Source organism: Harpia harpyja, assembly GCF_026419915.1.
Source record: "Harpia harpyja isolate bHarHar1 chromosome 26 unlocalized genomic scaffold, bHarHar1 primary haplotype SUPER_26_unloc_1, whole genome shotgun sequence".
Classification (NCBI taxonomy): Eukaryota; Metazoa; Chordata; class Aves; order Accipitriformes; family Accipitridae; genus Harpia; species Harpia harpyja.
Window position 1 is genome coordinate 38,799 of NW_026293173.1, and position 19,789 is coordinate 58,587.

The 19,789-nt window shown below is 67.2% G+C and overlaps 1 protein-coding gene across 1 annotated transcript; it reads left to right on the plus strand.

Annotated features, from left to right (window-relative positions):
- Nucleotides 1-1,240: 1,240 nt before the first annotated feature.
- IQSEC2 (IQ motif and Sec7 domain ArfGEF 2) lies at nucleotides 1,241-19,450 on the plus strand. The gene is given in 23 exon segments (XM_052779252.1): nucleotides 1,241-1,472; nucleotides 1,505-1,782; nucleotides 2,191-2,220; nucleotides 8,736-9,012; nucleotides 11,169-11,358; nucleotides 11,390-11,655; nucleotides 12,317-12,803; nucleotides 12,806-12,862; nucleotides 12,865-13,159; nucleotides 13,737-13,898; nucleotides 14,001-14,123; nucleotides 14,587-14,753; nucleotides 14,844-14,983; nucleotides 15,333-15,458; nucleotides 15,578-15,677; nucleotides 16,074-16,235; nucleotides 16,587-16,751; nucleotides 17,348-17,379; nucleotides 17,381-17,398; nucleotides 18,111-18,188; nucleotides 18,190-18,368; nucleotides 18,370-18,408; nucleotides 18,520-19,450. Coding segments are annotated over 23 exon segments (4,128 nt in total). The 5' UTR covers nucleotides 1,241-1,343; the 3' UTR covers nucleotides 19,148-19,450.
- The last annotated feature ends 339 nt before the right edge of the window (nucleotides 19,451-19,789 follow it).

The window sequence follows — 19,789 nt, forward strand, 5'->3', positions numbered from 1 at the left end:
GGGCTTATGGGGGGGGCTATGGACCGGGGACCCCTATATTGGGGGGTATAGAGACTGGGGGGGGGGGGGAGTTATGGGGTAATATGGACCAAGACCCCCATATGGGGGCTATATGGGCTGGGTTGGGGGTCCTGGGGGGGGTTACAGACTGGGGCAGGTGGCACTGGGGGGGTCCCAGGGCCATATGGGCCAGGTCAGGGGGCTCAGGGCCATATGGACCAGGTTGGGGGGGTTCCGGGGCCATATAGACTAGGACAGGGGTCTCAGGGCCATATGGGCTCATTCGGGGGGGGGTCCCAGGGCCATATAGACCAGGTCAGGGGACTCAGGGCCATATGGGCTGGGTCAGGGGGGTCTCAGGGCCATATAGTCCGAGTCAGGAGGCTAAGGGCTATATGGGCTGGGTCACGATAGGGGTCTCAGGGCCATATAGACCACGATAGGGGTCCCAGGGTCATATGGGCTGGGTCAGGGGGGGGCCTCAGGGCCATATGGATCAGGTTAGGGGTCCAAGGGCTATAGGGCCAGTCCAGGTCTATATGTTCCCAGGACCATATAGCCCCAGCCCCCGGTGCCAGCCCAATGTCCCCCCCCCGCCTCCGCCAGGGCCACGTGGACCCCGACGGTCAATACCAAAACCACCTGGACCCGGAGGGGCAATACCCACCCTGCGCCGACCCCGACCTCCCCTACGTGCCCCATACGGACCGTGACGGGCAATACCCGCCCCATACGGACCGGGACCTCCCCTACCAGGGGCACGTAGACCGCGACGGGCAATATACCGGCCGTACGGACCGCGACGGGCAATACCAGCCCCACCTGGATCGCGACGGGCAATACCAGGAGCATCTGGATCGTGACGGGCAATACCAGGAGCACTTGGATCGCGACGGGCAATACGCCGGACGTACGGACCGGGATAGACCCTACCCGGCTCATATGGATCGCGACGGGCAATACGAGGCGTTAACGGACCGCGACGGGCCGTATCCCAACCGTCCCGATCATGACAGGTCCTACCAGAGCCGTAAAGATCGTGACAGACCTTACCAGGCTCGTACAGAGCGGGACGGGCAATATATGAGCCGTACGGAGCGGGACGGGCAATATACGGGTCGTATGGACCGGGACGGGCAGTATCACGGCTGCTTGGAGCGGGATCTCCAATATCAGCCCCATTTGGACCGCGACGGGCAATATCCAAGCCGTATGGACCGCGACGGGCAATACCCGAGCCATACGGACCGCGACGGGCAATATACAAGCCGTATGGACCGCGACGGGCAATATACGAGCCATACGGACCGCGACGGGCAATATCAGAGCCGTACGGACCGGGGATGGGCAATATCAGAGCCATACGGACCGGGAATGGGCAGTATACGAGCCGTACGGACCGGGACGGGCAATATCAGAGCCATACGGACCGGGACGGGCAATATACGAGCCGTATGGACCGGGACGGGGCAGTATACGAGCCGTATGGACCAGGACGGGGCAGTATACGAGCCGTATAGACCGGGACGGGCAATATCAGAGCCACGTAGAACGAGAGCTGCAGTATCGGGGCCGGGACGGTCATTATCCGACTTGTATGGACCGGGAGGGGTCGTATCCTGCTCCGTGTTCCCGGGATCGTTGCAGCGCTTCCCATCGGGATTGGGACCGGGATTGGCCGCGGGGGCCGCTCAGTCGGGGACCCTCCCGCAGCTCCAGTCCCGGGGGGGGAGGACACAGCACCAGCGCCAGCACCAGCCCCGCCACCACCCTCCAGCGCAAGTAAGGACCCCCCCCCCCAACCCCCAACCCCGTCCCCTCCCCCACCCAGCCCCCAACCCCTCCCCCACCCCCATCCCCCTCCCCCAAAAGGGACCCCAGCATCTGCCCCCCGCCCCAAACCTTGTAGAAGGCTGAGGCCAGACACAACTCATTACACCGGTGCGGGGGGGGGTGTCGGAGCAGGTGTGGGAGCTGCGGGGGGGGGGCGGACATGGCGACACGCGCGTCACGGCCCCCCCCCCACCGGTCACCCCGTCTGTCCGGCCTGGCCGGACGCCCGGGTGGGGGGAGGGGGGAGGGGGGGGTGGGGGAGGGGCTCGCAGATGCCCAGGGATGGGGGGAGGGGGGTCCCCTGGAGGGGGGGGGGGCCGTGCCGCTCGCTGACCCTCCCCCTTCTCCCCCCCCCAGGTCGGACCGGGACAGCTCGAGGACAGTGAGGTCAGTACCGCCCCTCCCCCCATGCCCTTTGACCCCACGCCCCACCCCCAATCCCCCCCCTTCCCCCCCCGGACGCCTGGGTCCGCTCCCGGGGGGGCGGGGTGAGCGTGTCGCGACGGGGCAGTTTTGTCACAATGAGGCTATTCTATCGCCACGGACCCAGCATGTCACGATACACCTGGCATGTCACAACAGACCCGGCATGTCGCGATGGACCCGGCGTGTCGCAATGAGGCCGGCGTATTGCAACGGGGATGGCCTATCGTGACAGGACCCGGCGTGTTGCAATAGGGCTGCTGCGTCACGACCGAGGCCGACATATTGCAACGGGGCTGACCTGTCGCGACGGGCCCCAGCCCGCTGCAATAGGGTTGGCATGTCACGACGGGGCCGATGTATTGCAATGGGGCTGACCTGTTGCGACAGGCCACAGCTCATTGCAATAGGGCTGCTGCATCACAGCGAGGCTGATGTATCGCAACGGGGGCTGACCTGTTGCAACAGGCCCTGGCCCATCGCGATAGGGCTGACGTATTGCGACGGGGCCAATATATCGCTACGAGGCTGACATATCGCAGCAGGGCTGCCATGTCGCAACGGGCGGGGCCCGACACGTCACGACAGGCCCGAGATGTCACGACGGGCCCGAGATGTCATGACGGGCCCGAGATATCACGACGGGCCCCGTCATGTTGTGACGGGCCCTGTCATGTCGTGACGGGGTACGGGGGGGGCTGTCCTGGGGTGCGCGTTGCCGGGGCGGCGGGCGCACGCGGGGCGGTTGCCAGGAGACGGCGCGGGCGGCGGGTGACAGCGATGACAGCGCCGGGGGAGGCGTGACAGCGGGGGGGGGCAAGGGGGGGGGGAGCGTTGCCATGGCAACCGGGGACCCGCCCCCGGCGCCGTGTTCTCCCCCCCCCCGGGTGCCCCCCCCCAAATCTGGGAGGGGGGGTGGGTGTCCAGCCCTGCTGTGCGAGGGCATGCGAGGGCGTGCAAGGGTGTGCAACGCCGTGCAACCCCGTGCGTGGGCGTGCGACGGCGTGCAGCCTCGTGCAAGGGCGTGCGATGCCGTGCGACCCCCGTGCGATGCTGTGCACGGGCGTACAACCCCGTGCAAGGGTGCGTGAGGCTGCGCAATGCCGTGCAACTCCATGCACGGGTGTGCAACGCTGTGCAGCCGCATGCAAGGGCATGCAATGTTGTGCAACCCTGTGCGTGGGCGTGCAACGCTGTGTGAAGCCGTGCAAGGGTGTGCAACGCCGTGAAATCCTGTGCATGGGTGTCCAAAGCTGTGCAGCCTCGTGCAAGGGTGTGCGACGCCATGCAAACCCTGTGCAATGCTGTGCGTGGATGTGCAACCCCGTGCAAGGGGTGCGCGAAGCTGCGCAATGCCGTGCAGCCTCATGCATGGGTGTGCAATGCTGCGCAGCCCCGTGCAAGGGCGTGCAATGCTGTGTGAGGCCATGCAAGGGTGTGCAACACCGTGCAAACCCTGTGCATGGGCGTGCAAAGCTGTGCAAGGCTGCACAATGCTGTGCAGCCCTGTGGATGAGCGTGCAACACTGTGCAACCCCGTGCAAGTGTGTGCGGAGCTGTGCGACCCCGTGCAATGCTGTGCGCGGGTGTGTGATGCCGTGCGACCCTGTGCATGGGCGTGCAACCCCGTGCAAGCACGCGCGATGCCGTGCGACCCTCTGCAATGCTGCGCTATGGGCGTGCAACCCCGTGCAAGGCTGCACGGTGCCCGCGCAACCCTGTGCGTGGGTGTGCAACGCTGTGCAGCCCGTGCAAGGGTGTGCGACGCCATGTGAGCCTGTGCGAGGGTGTGCAAAGCCCCGCCACCCCGTGCAGGGGTGTTGCAACCCCGTGCGTTGGCGTGCAGCCCCGTGCGTGGGCGTGCGACGCCGTGCGACGCCATCCACGGGCGTGCGACGCGCGACACCGGACGAGGAGTGACCCTCCCGCCCCGTGCGCACGTGGGCCTCGCACGCCGTCCTCGTGCGAGGCCGTGCTCCCCCCCCTTCTCCCCCCCCCCCCAAGGGACCCAGGCGTCCGGGCGGGGAGGAATTCCGGCCTCTGGTTTCCGAATCCTGGAGCGGGGGGGGGCAGGAAGAGGGTGTGGGGGGGGGGCATTGCCTGTAATGAGTTTGTCAGGCCTGAGAGCCCGGCCGCCTCGGTCCCCAGCGTGAAATTCCCCCCCCCCCCCCCCCCCCCAAATTTTGGATCCGTCATGACGTGAGTGTGGGCGCGCGGACGGCTGGGACACCCCCCCCCCCCACCTTAGGGTGGGGGTTGGGGGGGGGCACCCGGATGCCTGGGGGGGGGCGTGTCGTCCCCCCCCTTGGGTGGGGATTGGGGGGGGAGGGCCGGGACCCGCCGCCGTGGGGCCGATTCCCCCCCCCCCCCAAAAATCCCTGGGGATCTACTGGATCCCATTGCCCCCCCCGTCCCATTCCCCCCCCGACTCGTGTCCCGTCCCCCCACCCCATGTCCGTGTGTCTGTCCCCCCCCCCTCCAGCTCTTGACTCGTGTTTTCTCTCCTCTTTCTCTCTCTCCTCCCCGTCCGTCCGGCTGTCCGTCCGTCCGCCACCCCCCCCGCCACTGCCCGCCTGTCCCCATCCCGCTCCGTCCGTCTGTCTGTCCCCCCCCACACCCCCGTCCATCCACCCCCCCCATCCGTCCGTCCGTCCGTCCGTCCCGCCATAGGGAGGAGTAGACGTCCGTCTGTCCCCCCGTCTGTCCATCCATCCATCACCCCCCGTCCGTCCGTCCGTCTGTCCGTCCGTCCCCACCCTCCAGGTGCCACCCATGGGTCCTCTCGGCCGCTTCAACCTCCCCCCCCACCCACAGGTAAGAGCCCCCCCCCCCGCATGCCTGGGTTACCCCAGGGGTGCCCCCCCCCCACCCCGGGCCCTTGGGCCCTATAGGGGCCATATGGCCCCCCCCCCAAGTGCTATATAGGCTGCATAGAGCCCTACGGGGCCATATAGGAGCTATATGGTGCTATAGGGGCTGCATAGAGCCCTACGGGGCCCGTATAGGGTCCTATACAGTGCTATATAGGCTGCATAGAGCCCTATGGGGCAGTATAGGGGCTATACGGTGCTATATAGGCTGTACAGAGCCCTACGGGGCCGTATAGGGGCTCTACAGTGCTATATAGGCTGCATAGAGCCCTACGGGGCCGTATAGGGGCTGCATAGAGCCCTATGGGGCAGTATAGGGGCTATACAGTGCTATATAGGCTGTACAGAGCCCCACAGGCTACTATAGGGGTTATATGGTGCTATACAAGCTACACAGAGCCCCATGGGGCAGCAGAGGGGCTATATGGTCTGTACAGAGCCCCATGGGGCAGTGTAAGTGCTATATGGGCTGCGTGGAGACCCACAGGGCAGTGTAGGGGCTATATGGTGCTGTATAGGCTGCACAGAGTCTCATGGGGCAATATAGGTGCTATATGGTCTGCACAGAGCCCTGTGGGGCAGTATAGGGGGCTATATGGGCTGTGTAGAGACCCACAGGGCAGTATAGGGGCTATATGGTGCTATATGGGCTGCACAGAGCCCTACGGGGCAGCATAGGGGCTGTATGGACCTTGTGGGCGTGCCGTGGGGGCCCTAAGGGAGCTATAGGGGTCCTATGGACCCCCGGCTGTCGTATGGGCTGCACAGACCCCTGGGCTGTAGAGGGGTCATAGAGACCCTATGGATACTGTAGGGGCCGTATGGCCCCCAGGGACATGTAGGGACTGTATGGGTTCCCCGGGGGCTGTATGGGTTGCCTGGGCCCTATAGATGTCGCATGGACCTAGCGGATGTATAGGGGCTCCTTGTAGCTCCCTAGGGACTGTGTGGATCCCCTGGGCCCTATAGGGGCCATATAAATCCCCTGGGCCCTATAGGGTGTTGCGTGGGCCTAGGGGATGTATAGGGGCTCATTGTAGCTCCCTAGGGACCGTGTGGAACCCCTGGGCCCTATAGGGGCCATATAAATCCCCCGGGCCCTATAGGTGTCGCGTGGGCCTAGGGGATGTATAGGGGCTCCTTGCAGCTCCCTAGGGACCGTGTGGATCCCCTGGGCCCTATAGGGGCCGTATGGACCCCAGGGACCTACAGGGCCCCTCGTAGAACCCTGGGGGGGACCTATAGGGGCCCCTATAGATCCCTGGGCCGTGTAGGAGCCATAGGGACCTTACAGGAGCCCCTGTAGTTCCCCAGGGACCTATAGAAGCCCTATGGGCCCGGGGCTGGGGGTTTTTTTTGGGGGGGGGGTGGGGCTGTTTGGGGGCGGTTACCATGGCGACGCCTCCATCATGGCGCCTCCTCGGGCTATTTTTGGGGGGAGAGGGCGGTGACGTAGAGGGGAGGGGGGCGGGGCCGGGCTCGCGCCGGGGACCCAGGCGTCCGGGACCACCCCCCCACAACACCCCCCCTCCCCTCCCCCCCCCCGGGGAATCCAGGCATCCGGGCTCCCCCCCCCCCGCCGTGTCGCCATGGTAACGGCAGCCCCGGCAACCCGCCGGCCCCGCCCCCGCCCGCCGCGTCCCCCATGGCAACCGCCAGCCCGCGGGGGGGGCGCGCTGCGCATGCGCCTGAAGCCAGGCGAGACCACTAAAACCCCCCCCCCCCCCCCAAAGACCCCCATTGGGGGGGGGGACACACACGACACCCCCAGGCGTCCAGGCCCACCTCCCCCCCCAACACACACTTTGGGGGGGTGCAAGACCCCCCCCATCTCAGAGGGAGACCCCCAGGGGACCCAGACATCCGCCCACCCACCCAAATATTGGGGGGGGGGGGCAGCCCCCCCCCCATCAGGGACCCAGGCGCCCGGACTCCCCCCCTCCCCCTTCAGTTTGGTTTTTTTTTTTTGGGGGGGGGGGGCAAGACCCCGGTCGCTCCTCCGGCTCCTCCCCCCCCCCCTTCAACCCCCCCCTTCTCCTTCACCGGCCGACCGGGCCTTGGGTGCTGCTGCGGAGGAGCCGGGTCCCCCCCCCCACACCCCACGACCCCCCCCCCAACTCGTGGGGGTGTCGTGTCCCCCCCCCCGTGTCCGTCCCCCCCCCCCCCCGTGATGTGGTGCCTGCAGTGCACCGCCGACCGGCGGCGGGGGCCGCTCCGGCAGCGCCTGCTGCACGGGTGAGTTGGGGACCCCCCCAAACCTGAGACCCCCCCCTCCAAACCTGAGACCCCCCCCCAAACCTGAGACCCCCCCCTCCAAAACCTGAGACCCCTCCCCAACCTGAGACACCCCCCAAACCCGAGACCCCCCCCCCAACCTGAGACATCCCCCCCCAAACCTGAGACCCCCCCCAAAACCTGAGACCCCCCCAAACCTGAACCCCCACCCCTCATCCGAGACCCCCCCCATCCCCTTTAACACCCCCCCATCATCATTCCTCTCCCCCCCTCCAAACCCCCGGGGACACCCCCCCCCCAGGTCCTGTGCACCTTCCTTGGTCCCCCCCCCGACTCTTGGGGGACCCCCCGTCTTCCCTGTCCCCCCCCCTTTCCTGGACGCCTGGGTCCCCAGCAATGCGGGGGGGGGGCGGATGCCTGGGACCCCCCAGGGCTGGCGGGGGGGGGGGCTGCCTGTGTCCGTGTGTCCCCATGTCCCATGTCCGTGTGTCCCCATGTCTGGTGTGTCCGTGTCCCCCTGAGTCCGTGTGTCCCCGTGTCTGTGTCCCCCCCTGTGTCTGGTGCGTGCCCACGTCCGTGTGTCCATGTACGTCCCATGTCCGTGTGTCCCGACGTCCACGTGTCCCCATGTCTGTGTGTCCATGTACGTCCCATGTCCGTATGTCCACGTGTCCCCATGTCCATGTGTCCCATGTCCATGTGTCCCATGTCTGTCATGTCCGTGTGTCCCTGTGTTGGTCATGTCCATGTGTCCCCGTGTCCCGTGTCCATGTGTCCCTGTGTCCCCCTGTCCAAGTGTCCCCGTGTCCGTGTGTCCATGTACGTCCCATGTCCGTATGTCCACATGTCCCCATGTCCATGTGTCCCATGTCCCTGACCCTATGTCTGTCATGTCCGTGTGTCCCCGTGTTGGTCATGTCCATGTGTCCCCATGTTCCATGTCCGTGTGTCCCTGTGTCCTCATGTCCATGTGTCCCCATGTCCATGTGTCCCGTGTCCCTGACCCCATGTCTGTCATGTCCGTGTGTCCCCGTGTTGGTCATGTCCATGTCTCCCCGTGTCCGTGTGTCCCATGCCCGCGTGTCCCCACGTCCATGCATCTCCACGTCTGTGTCCAGGTGTCCCCATGTCCGCGCGTCCCCATGTCTGTGTCCATGTGTCCCGTGTCCGTGTGTCCCCTTGTCCCTACGTCCCATGTCCATGTGTCTGGGTGTCCCCACGCCCCCGTGTCCCCGTGCCCATGTCCCCAGGGTCCCTGCTCAGGTGGCTCCAGGCTGCTGATGGGGTTTGGGGGGGGTCTTGGGGTGGCATGGGGGGGGTCTCAGGGGGATTCAGGTGGGGTCCCGACGTGGGGGTGACGCGATGTCCCCACAGCGTGGACGGCGAGGCGCCGGGCAGCGAGGGTGGGGGTCCGGTGCCCGACAGCCCCGGGCGACCCCCCCCGTACCGTGGCCTCCCTCAACCGGCCCCCCAGGGACCGGGGGGGTCCGGGGGGGGCCCCGGGGGGGGCTCCCCGGGGTTGGCCTGGCCCCGGCTGCCACCCCAGCCCGCCAGCGTGGCCCTGCGCAAGCAGGAGGAGGAGGAGGAGAGCAAGAGGCCGAAGGCTCTGAGCGACAGCTACGAGCTCTCCACCGACCTGCAGGACAAGAAGGTACCCCGGGGACACCCGGTGACACCCCCTGATGCCCCCCCCCCGTGACGGTCCCCGGCCACGTGTGACGGTCCCCAGCCCCATGTGATGGTCACCACCCATGTGTGGTGGTCACCAGCCACGTGTGACAGTCCCCAGCCTCGTGCGATGGTCCCCGGCCACATGTGATGGTCACTACCCATGTGTGATGGTCACCACCCATGTGTGATGGTCACCGGTCATACGTGACAGTCCCCAGCCTCGTGTGACGGTTCCCAGCCACGTGTGATGGTCCCCAGCCCCATGCGATGGTCACCAACCATGCGTGATGGTCACCAGCCACGTGTGATGGTCCCCAGCCTCGTGCGATGGTCACCAACCCCATGTGTGATGGTTCCCAGACACGTGTAATGGTCACCACCTGTGTGTGACGGTCCCCAGCCCCGTGCGATGGTCACCAACCCCATGTGTGATGGTCCCCAGCCTCGTGCGATGGTCACCACCCATCCGTGATGGTCACCAACCCCATGTGATGGTCACTGTCCCCGTGCAATGGTCACTGTCCCCATGCGAGGCCCCATCCCCATGCAAGGCCACCGTGCCCCCACCCCGCTGCCGACCCTCTTTCCCCGGGTGTTGCCTCACCTGTGTCCTTCTCCTGCCCTGTCTGTCCCCCTGTCTGTCCCCCTGTCTGTCCCCCATGTCTGTCCCCCATGTCTGTCCCCATGGCCACCTCCGGCACCCTGGTGTGTCCCCATGTCCCTGTTCATGTCCCCATCCCCATGTCCCCGAATGTCCCCATCCATGTCACCATCCCTGTGTTGCCGTATCTCCATCCGTGTCCCCATCCCCACATCCCCACCCATACCCCCATGTCCCCATCCATGTTGCTATGTCCCATCCATGTCCCCATCCCCACGAACTCATCCCCATGTCCCCGTTTCCGTGTCCCTATCCACACCCCCACATCCCTATGTCCCCATCCCCATGTCCCCATTCATGCCCCCATGTCCCCATCCCCGCATCCCCATCCACATCCCCACGTCCCCTTATCCTCATCCCTGTCTCCATCCCCGTGTCCCCATCCCTGTCCCCATCCCCATGTCCCCTTATCCCCATCCGTGTCCCCACATCCCCCATGTCCCTGTCCCCACATCCCCATCCCCACATCCCCCGTACCTCCATCCCCATCCCCGTGTCCCCATCCCCGTCCCGATCCCTGTGTCCACATCCATGCCCCCACATCCCCATCCCTTTCTTCATCCCCATGTCCCCGTCCCTGTCCCCATCCCCATGTCCCCTTATCCCCATCAACGTCCCCATCTCCGTGTCCCCATCCTATGCTCCCATGTCCCCATCCCTGTCCCCACATCCCCTTATCCCCATCAACGTCCCCATCCCTGTCCCCATCCCAATGTCCTCTTATCCCCATCCATGTCCCCATCCCCATGTCCCCATCCTATGCCCCCATGTTCCCATCCCTGTCCCCATGTCCCCTTATCCCCATGTCCCCATCCATGCCCCCACATCCCCATCCCTGTCCCCATCCCCACATCCCCATCCCTGTCCCCATCCCTGTCCCCATCCCCACGTCCCCTTCTCCCCATCAACATCCCCATGCCCCCATCCATGTTCCCACCTCCCCCACCTCCCCCCTACCTCCATCCCCATCCCCATGTCCCCATCCCTGTCCCCATCCCTGTCTCCATCCCCGTCCCCAACCCCATCCCCGTCCCCAACCCCGTCCCCATGTCCCCTTCTCCCCATCAACATCCCCGTACCCCCCTCCATGTCCCCACCTCCCCACGTCCCCCCTACCTCCATCCCCGTCCCCATCCCCATGTCCCCATCCCTGTCCCCATCCCCATGTCCCCTTATCCCCATCCCCGTCCCCATCCCCATGTCCCCATCCCTGTCCCCATCCCCATGTCCCCTTATCCCCATCAACGTCCCTATCCTCATGTCCCCATCCATGCTCCCACATCCCCATCCCTTTCTTCATCCCAATGTCCCCATCCCCATGCCCCCATCCCCGTCCCCATCCCCACGTCCCCTTCTCCCCATCAACATCCCCGTGCCCCCCTCCGTGTCCCCACCTCCCCCACGTCCCCCCGCCTCCATCCCCGTCCCCATCCCCGTGTGTCCCCCCCCATGTCCCCGTCGTCCCCCCCCCCCAGGTGGAGATGCTGGAACGCAAATACGGGGGTTACTTCCGCACCCGCCGCGCCGCCCGCACCATCCAGGCCGCCTTCCGCCGCTACCGCATGGCCCAAAAATTCGAGCGGCTGCGCAGCGAGGGGGGACGCGCCCGTCGCTTGGCCCTCCCCGGCCTTCGCCTCCAATTTTCCTTTGAGGAATACGATCGCGGACCCCCGGCTCCCGCTCCGGGACCCCCCCCGCCGCCCCCCCCCTTATTTTCAAGGCAAACCCGCCTCGCTGGACGAGGGGGTGTTGGGGGGACCTCGAAGGGCTCCCCGATACGGGGGGTCTTGCCGGGCCGGTTTGGATGGGGGGGGTGGTCCCGCTGAAGGGGCGGCGGCGGCGGCGGTGGGGGGGCCGGGGGGGGCCGGGGCCGGGGGGGCCGGCAGCCCCCCTCGGCAGCTCTCGGCCTCCGCCGACTTCGGGCCCGGCGGTGCCGACTTGGAGGAGGCCTTTGCGCAGCAGGTAGGGGTCACGGGGGTCAGGGGGGTCACAGGAGGTCGCAGGGGATGGGGGGGGTCACGGGGGTCCCAAGGGCTATGGGGGAGTGGGGTGTCGCAGGGGATGCGGGGGTCACAGGGCCGTGGGAGGTCATGGGGGTCCCAAGGGCTGTGGGGGGTCATGGGGGTCACAGAGGCCATGGGGGGTCATGGGGGGTCACAGGGCCATGGGGGGTCATAGGGGACGTGAGGGGTCATGGGGGGTCCCAAGGGCTATGGGGGTCACAGGGGCCGTGGGGGTCACAGGGCCATGGGAGGTCGCAGGGGTCATGGGGGTCACAGGGGATGTGGGGGCTCGTAGGGGTCACGGAGGTCACAGGGCCACGGGAGGTCACAGGGGTCATGGGGGTCCCGAGGGTCACGGAGGTCACAGAGGCCATGGGGGGTCATAGGGGTCACAGGGATGTGAGGGGTCATAAGGCCATGGGGGGGTCACAGGTGACAAAGGGGGTCACGGGGGGGGCGAGAGTTCACAGGAGCTGGGGGTCACAGGGGCCATGAGAAGCTGGGGGGGGCACGGGGATCATGGAGGGGGTCACGGGGAGTTGGGGGGCCGTGAGGGGTGCGGGGGGGGGATGATGATGGAGGCGGGGGGGCTGACGGGGGGGGGGTGTCCGTCCCTGCAGGTGAAGTCCTTGGCCGCCTCCATCGACGAGGCGCTGGGGGGCAGCCGGGGGGTCCCCCCCGGGGCCCCGGCCCCCCCCGCAGGTGACAGCGCCGCCACCTCTACCAGCGACGTCACCCTCTACCTGGACGAGGGGCTCCCCGGTTCCCCCCGCTCACCCGAGCGGCCCCCCAGCCCCGAGCCCCCCCCCGAAACCGGGGGTCCCCAGCCCCCCCCAGCCCCTCCGCCACCCCCCCCGCCTCCCGCCAACCCCCCCGGCTCAGCCGAACGCTGGGGGGGTCCCGAGGAACCCCCGCGCCGCGGCCCCCCGTGCTTGGAGTGCCGGGGTCGTGGGGGCGGCGGGGGGGGGCACCCCCCTTTGCTGACGGTCGAGCCCCCCAGCGACAGCTCGGCTGACCTCAGCGACCGCTCCGACCGCGGCTCCCTTAATCGGGGGGGTCCCTACGAACCCGAAGGGGGCGGGGGGGGCACGTTGCCCCGTACCGGCCCCCCCCATCGCTGCTTTCACCCCGAAGCCCCCCCCGCACCACCCCCCGGCCCCCCACCCCCCCCCCACCGCCGAGGAGGGCTCGGAGGGGGACAACGAGAGCTTGGGGAGCAGCTCCAACTCCAACGAGACCCTCAACTGCTCCTCGGGTTCTTCATCCCGCGACAGCCTGCGGCGACCCCCCCCCGCCGCCCCCCCCCGCCTCCCGCCGCCCCCCCCGCAACCCCCTGGTCCCTCCGGACCCCCCGGCAAAGCCACGTACCAACGGGAACCGCGGCAGAGCTGGGACTCACCGGCCCTCAACAACGACGTGGTGCAACGCCGGCAGTACCGCATCGGCCTCAACCTCTTCAACAAGTGAGGGGGCCATGGGAAATGGGGGGGATGAGGGGGTTGGGGGGGGGGCGGCAGCCCCATGTCGGGCGTGGGATGGGGTCTGGGGGCCCTATAGCGGGACCGCGTGGCGTTCTTGGTGGTCCTATGGCAAGGACAGGGGGGTGTTCCTGGTGGCCCTGCGGTGAAGCCAAGGTGATGTTCTAGATGACCCTATAGCAAGGACAGGATGACCTTGGTGGCCCTATAGAAAGAACAGGGTGAGATTTTATGTGGTCTTATGGAAAGAATAGGGTGATGTTTTAGGTAGTCGTACAGAAAAACATGCTGATGCTCTAGATAAGCCTATGGTACGGACACGGTGTTATTCTAGGTGACCCAGTAGTCAAGACACGATGGCGTTCTAGGTGACCCTATAGGGAAGACAGATTGTCATCCTAGGTGACCCTACAACCAAACCAAGGTGATGTTTAGGTGACTCCACAGATGGCAAAGTGACCCTATAGCCAGGAGAAGGTGATGTCCTAGGTCACCCTATAGCCAGCGCGAAATGATGAGCCCCATGGCAGTCGGGGTGACCGTGCGCCCATCGCCTTTGTAGGAAACCAGAGAAGGGGATCCAGTATCTGATCGAGAGGGGCTTCCTCTCGGACACCCCCGTGGGGGTGGCCCACTTCATCCTGGAGAGGAAGGGGTTGAGCCGGCAGATGATCGGCGAGTTCCTCGGCAATCGCCAGAAGCAATTCAACCGCGACGTCCTTGAGTAAGTGGGGGGGGAATGAACTGGAACGGGGTGGGACACGCCGGGATTTGGGGGCTCCCCCCAGGACCGAGGCCATCTCTTGTCTGTGGGGGTCTCCTACAGCTGCGTGGTAGATGAGATGGACTTCTCCGGCATGGAGCTAGATGAGGCCCTGCGCAAGTTCCAGTCCCACATTCGGGTGCAGGGGGAGGCCCAGAAGGTCGAGCGCTTGATCGAGGCCTTCAGGTGAGGGACGGTGATGGGTCCCTGTCCCCATCTCCCCAGCGCCGGGAAGGCCACCAGGCCATGGCACGCGGTTGCATGGTCACCACGGGGTGATGTTCTAGGTGACCCTGTGGATCAAGAGGAAGACAATAGGGGCGGTGGGCCACGTGCCATGGGGTGATGTTCTAGGTGACCCCTGGACCCAGCAGGGGGACATTAGGGGTGGTGGCCCACACAGGACCAGGCAATGTTCTAGGTGACCCTATGGATCAAGCAGGGGGACATGGGGGTGGTGGCCCATGTGGGACCAGGCGACCTTCTAGGTGACTTTATAGACAGGGAGGACATTGGAGGTGGTGCCCCACACGCGAGGGGACCTGGACCGTGCCAGGGCTGCCGTGGGGTGCAGAGGCCATCCCGGCCACGTGGGGATGGCCGTGGGGCAACCTGACCCCATGGGCCGTGGGGATTGTCTGCCCCGCAGCCAGCGCTACTGCGTGTGTAACGCGGCCCTGCTGCGCCAGTTCCGCAACCCGGACACCATCTTCATCCTGGCCTTCGCCATCATCCTCCTCAACACCGACATGTACAGCCCCAGCGTCAAGGCTGAGCGCAAGATGAAGCTGGAGGACTTCATCAAGAACCTTCGAGGTGAGAACCGCAGTCCCATCTTGTCCCCACTCATGTCCCCACCCCCGCTCGGGAAGGCGGGTTCTAGAGCGGGGGCCGGGTGTCGCGCAGGGGTGGACAACGGGGAGGACATCCCCCGGGACATGCTGGTGGGCATCTACCAGCGCATCCAGAGCCGGGAGCTGCGTACCAACGATGACCACGTCTCCCAGGTCCAGGCCGTCGAGCGCATGATCGTCGGCAAGAAGCCGGTGGGTTCACTCGAGGGATGGGACAGGTTCTAGGTGACCCTATGGAGGGATGCTCTAGGTGACCCATGGAGGATGTTCTAGGTGACCCTATGGGAGAAGTCCTAGGTGACCCCGTGGGGGATGTTCTGTGTGACCTATGGGGGATGCTCAAGGTGACCAATGGGGGACGTTCTAGGTGATCCAATGGGGGATATTGTAGGTGACACTATGGGGGGATGCTCTAGGTGACCCCAGGGATGGGATAGGCCAATGTCGAGGGTGCCGTCACCATCAAGGGGTGGGCCTGGAGGGCTGGTGGGTGTGTTCCGCTGAGGCCCTGCCCCGGCGCTGAGCCCACCCCTGTCCCCAGGTGCTGTCCCTGCCCCACCGGCGCCTGGTGTGCTGCTGCCAGCTCTACGAGGTCCCCGACCCCAACCGGCCCCAGCGCCTGGGGCTGCACCAGCGCGAGGTCTTCCTCTTCAACGACCTGCTGGTGGTGAGCCGGACGCCTGGGTCCCCTGGAGAGCCGGGGTGTCCCTGGGGTGGGGGTCACCTGTGGGTAGTCAAGGGCTCTCCCAGATGCCTGGGTCCCCGGTGACCTGGTGGCCCCGGCAGGTGACGAAGATCTTCCAGAAGAAGAAGATCCTGGTGACCTACAGCTTCCGCCAGAGCTTCCCCCTCGTTGAGATGCACATGCAGCTCTTCCAGAATGCCTGTGAGCCCCACGGCGCCCCTCGGCACCCCATGGCATGGCCCTCTGCCCCCCAGCACCTTCACGGGATGCTCCCCTGCCTCTATGTCCCACAGGGTCCACCACCAGATACCCCTTTGCCCTATGGGGTCCACCATGGAGTGTCCCCTATTGGATGTCCCATGGTGTCCCCCATGGGATGCTCCCCACCCCATGGTGTCCCCCATAGGATGTCCCATGGTGTCCCCCATGGATTGTCCCATGGTGTCCCCCATAGGTTGTCCCATGATGTCCTCCATGGGATGCTCCCCTACCCCACAGCACCTCCTGGGGGATACCCCCTCCCCTGGCCCCCTGGGTCCCCCCAAACCCCATGACCTCTGACCCCGTGCCCTCTCCCCCCCCCCCCCCATCCCCCAGATTACCAGTTTGGGATCAAGCTGCTGTCAGCGGCGCCGGGTGGGGAGAGAAAGGTCCTCATCGTCTTCAATGCCCCGAGTCCGCAGGACCGGCTGCGCTTTGCCAGCGACCTCCGCGAGTCCGTGGCCGAGGTGCAGGAGATGGAGAAGTACCGTGTGGAGGGTGAGCGGGGCACTGGGAGCACTGGGAGGGGCACTGGGAGCACTGGAAGGGGCACTGGGAGCACTGGGAGGGGTGCTGGGGGGGCTTGGGTGGGGACTGGGGGTATGGGGATGGGTGCTGGGAGCAGTGGGATGGGCGCTGGGGTAGTGGGATGGGTGCTGGGAGCACTGGGATGGGACCTGTGGGCACCGGGGCTGGCACTGGGTACACTGGGGTGGTCGGGGAGGATCACTGGGAACACTGGGATGGCCAACTGGGATGGTCAATGGAGGCATCTCGATGGGGACCGTCTCACCAGGGGGACACTGGGATGACTGGGGCCGCCTTGTGTGTGTGTGTGTGTCCCTGCAGCGGAGCTGGAGAAGCAGAAGGGGGTGTCGGGGGCGCGGGGTGGGGGGCCCCCCCGCGAGGCCCTCAACGGCCTCAGCCGCAGCAGCCTGGAGGAAGCGTTCGGGGCCGGCGAGGGGCTCAAGCGCAGCGCCCTCAGCAGCTCCCTGCGGGACCTCTCCGACGGCGGTGAGATGGCGGGGGGGGTCACCCCCACCCCCACCCTGGCTGACCCCCAGGGTCCCCTGGTGGGGGGGTTAGGGTCACCCTGGGAGGGCTTTTGGGGGTCCCCCGGCAGGCGTTTGGGGTGCCCGGGGCGGGGGGGGACACACAGATAGGGTGGTCTGAGGGGGGGGGACTGAGGTTCCTGGAGGGTAGCTGGGGTCTCTGGGGGGGGTTGGGGTCCCCTGGCAGTTGTTTAAGGTCCCCTGAGGGGCAGTTGGGGTCTCTGGGGGGGGGGTGGGGTCCCCTGAGCGTTGTTTGAGGTCCCTTGGGAGGGTATTTAGGGGTCTCCGGGGGGGGTTGGGGTCTCTGGGGGGCAGTTGGGGTGCCCTGGGGGCAGTTGGGGTCTCTGGGGGCATTTTGGGGTCCCCTAGGGAGGCACTGAGGTCCCTGGGGGGCATTTGGGGACCCCTAAGGGGGAAGTTGGGGTGCCCTGGGGGGCAGCTGAAGTCCCTGGAGGGGGGCGGCATTGGGGTCCCTGGGGGGGAAGCCAAGGGGAAGCCAAGAGGATGCCCCCCCCCCGCCGCTGCCCCCCCTAACTGTCTGTTCCCCCCCCCCCCCAGGCAAGCGGGGCCGGCGCAACAGCGTGGGGTCCTCTGGACAGCACTATCGAGGTGAGTGGGAGGGGCCCCCAGCAGGCCCTGCCCCTTAAAGCCCCGCCTCCTAAACGCCCCCCATTCAAACCCCACCCCAGGTTCCTAGTGCCCCCTCCGCTCTGGGGGAAAGGGGGCGGGGCTTGGGCATGCAAGGGAGGGGTTTGCTGAAACAAGGGCGGGGCTTGGTCCGGGGAAGGCGGGGCTTGGTCCGGGGAAGGCGGGGCTTGTCTGGGGAAGGGGCGGGCCTGTTCCCATGGGTAGGCCTTAACTGGCAAAGGGGAGGGGCTTGATTAGGGGGTGGAGCAATCTCAGGGAAGGGGCGGGGCTTGTTTGCCAGAGATGGGGCACAACCACCAATGGGGGAAGGCTAGAGCCGGGAGGCGGGGCTTGTTCCCTAATGTCATGTGATCTGGTCCAGGGGTGGGGCCTATCCCTCGGTGGCAGGCCAATGGGGGCAAGGCTGGGGCCAAGGGGCGGGGCTTGCCCGGTACAGGGGCGGGGTTGGCTCTAGAAGGCGGGGCCTGAGAGGAAGGGGGTGGGACTGACTCTAGGGGCGGGGCCTATCGGGGAGGGGGCGGGGCTTGTACAGGGAGAGGGCGGGGCCTACCTCTAGGGGGCCCTAGCTGCCAGGCTTTCCCCACCAATGGGACGAGGCCTGCTTTGAGGGGGCGTGGCCTGCTGGGAGCAGGGGCGTGGCCCTCTGCCGGGCTGACTCCGCCCCCTCCCGCAGGGTTCCATCATCAGCAGCCCCCGGCCGCAGGCGCGGGGGCCTCCGGGGGGGCCGGGGGGAGCCCCCGAGGGCTACAAGCCCCCCCCCCCGCCCCGTTTCCAACTCCTCCTCCTTCTTGGGGTCCCTCTTCGGCAGCCGGCGAGGCAAAGGCCCCCCCGGACCTCCACCTGGGGTGGGGGGCCCCACTTCGGCCTCAGCCTCCTCTTCCTCGGCTTCCTCCTCCCATCACCATCATCCCCCCCCCCGCGCCCCCCCAGGCCCCCGAGGGTCCCTCCAAGCTCCAAGCGCTGCACGCCCAGTACTGTCACGGGGCCGGGGGGGGGGGTGGCGGCGGGCGGCGGCGGGCGGCGGCGGGGGGGGGGGTCCCGGCCCCCCCCCGCCACCCCCGTACCCCCAGCAGCCCCCCCCTCCTGCTCGCCCCGCGCCCCCCCCACCGCTACCTGCCATCGCCGCCGGAGCCCCCCCCCGCTTTCACGGGGGACCCCAACCCCCGTTGTCGGCACCCCCCCAGCAGCACGGCCCCCCCGGTGGGGGGTTCCCCCCCGCCACACCCCCATTACACCCTACACCGGCCTGGCAAGAGGGGGGGGTGCCCCCCCCCGGTCCCCCCCGCCAGCCTCTCTCCCCCCCTACCCCTCTACAGCCCCGCACCCCCCCACCACGGGCTGCCCCACGCTTACCCCCCCGGCCCCCCCCCCCGCACCATCACCCCCCGCCGCCCCCCGCCCCCGCCGCCGCCAAACACTTTGTTTTTGGCGGGGGCGGCGGTGGGGGGGGGCCCGGCCGGGGGGGCCCTCCGGGGGGGTGGTGGCGGGGCAGCCCCCCCGCCCCATCACCACCATCATCATCATCATCACCACCACCCACCCCCCCACTCCCCTATCCCCCCCCACCCTTCTTACCCCCCTTTGCCCCCTCCCTCGCCCCACACCCCCCTCAGCCCCCACTCTCCTGCTGGCCCCACCTCGCCCCTGGCCCAAGCCAGCCAGGGCCCCCCCAAACCCAAGGGGGGGAACCGCATCAGCACCGTGGTCTGACCGAACACTCCCCCCCCACACCTCCCCAAGCAGAGGACGGACACAACTCATGGCAGCGATGGACGGCGCCGGCATGCTGGATGCGGTGGTTATTTTTGTAACCCCCCCCTTTATCCCGACCCCCCCCCCCCAAAAAAAAACCCTGCACGTGGCTCGTGTTTGGCTGCTCACGCCTCGCCCCCGCGGGGGTGGGGGGCACCCGGATGCCTGGGTTCCCCCCCCCTCCTCGCCATCCCGGGGGTCCGGCGTCGAGGATGGCCCCCCCCCCCCGGCTCAGGCTGAATGTCACATGGCACTTTAACCTCCCCCCCCCAACCCCCCCCCCCTCCTCCCACCTTCTTCCCCCCTTCCCACCCCAAACGCCTGGGTCCCCCCTCCCTGGGTGAGACCCAGGGGTCCGGGCCCCACCATCCCACCAGCCCCCCGCCCCCCCCCGGGGAGGACCCAGGCGTCCGGGCCCGCATGCGCCCGCGCCGGGCCCTGTATATAAGAGACTGTATATTTGATGCTTCATAAACGGACCGGCCGGCCCTTGGCGTGTGAACCACCTGCACCCCTTTTTTTGGGGGGAGGGGACATGACACACACCTATAGGGGCTATAGGGTCTTGGGGCGGTGGGCAGGAGGGCTTTAAGAGCTATA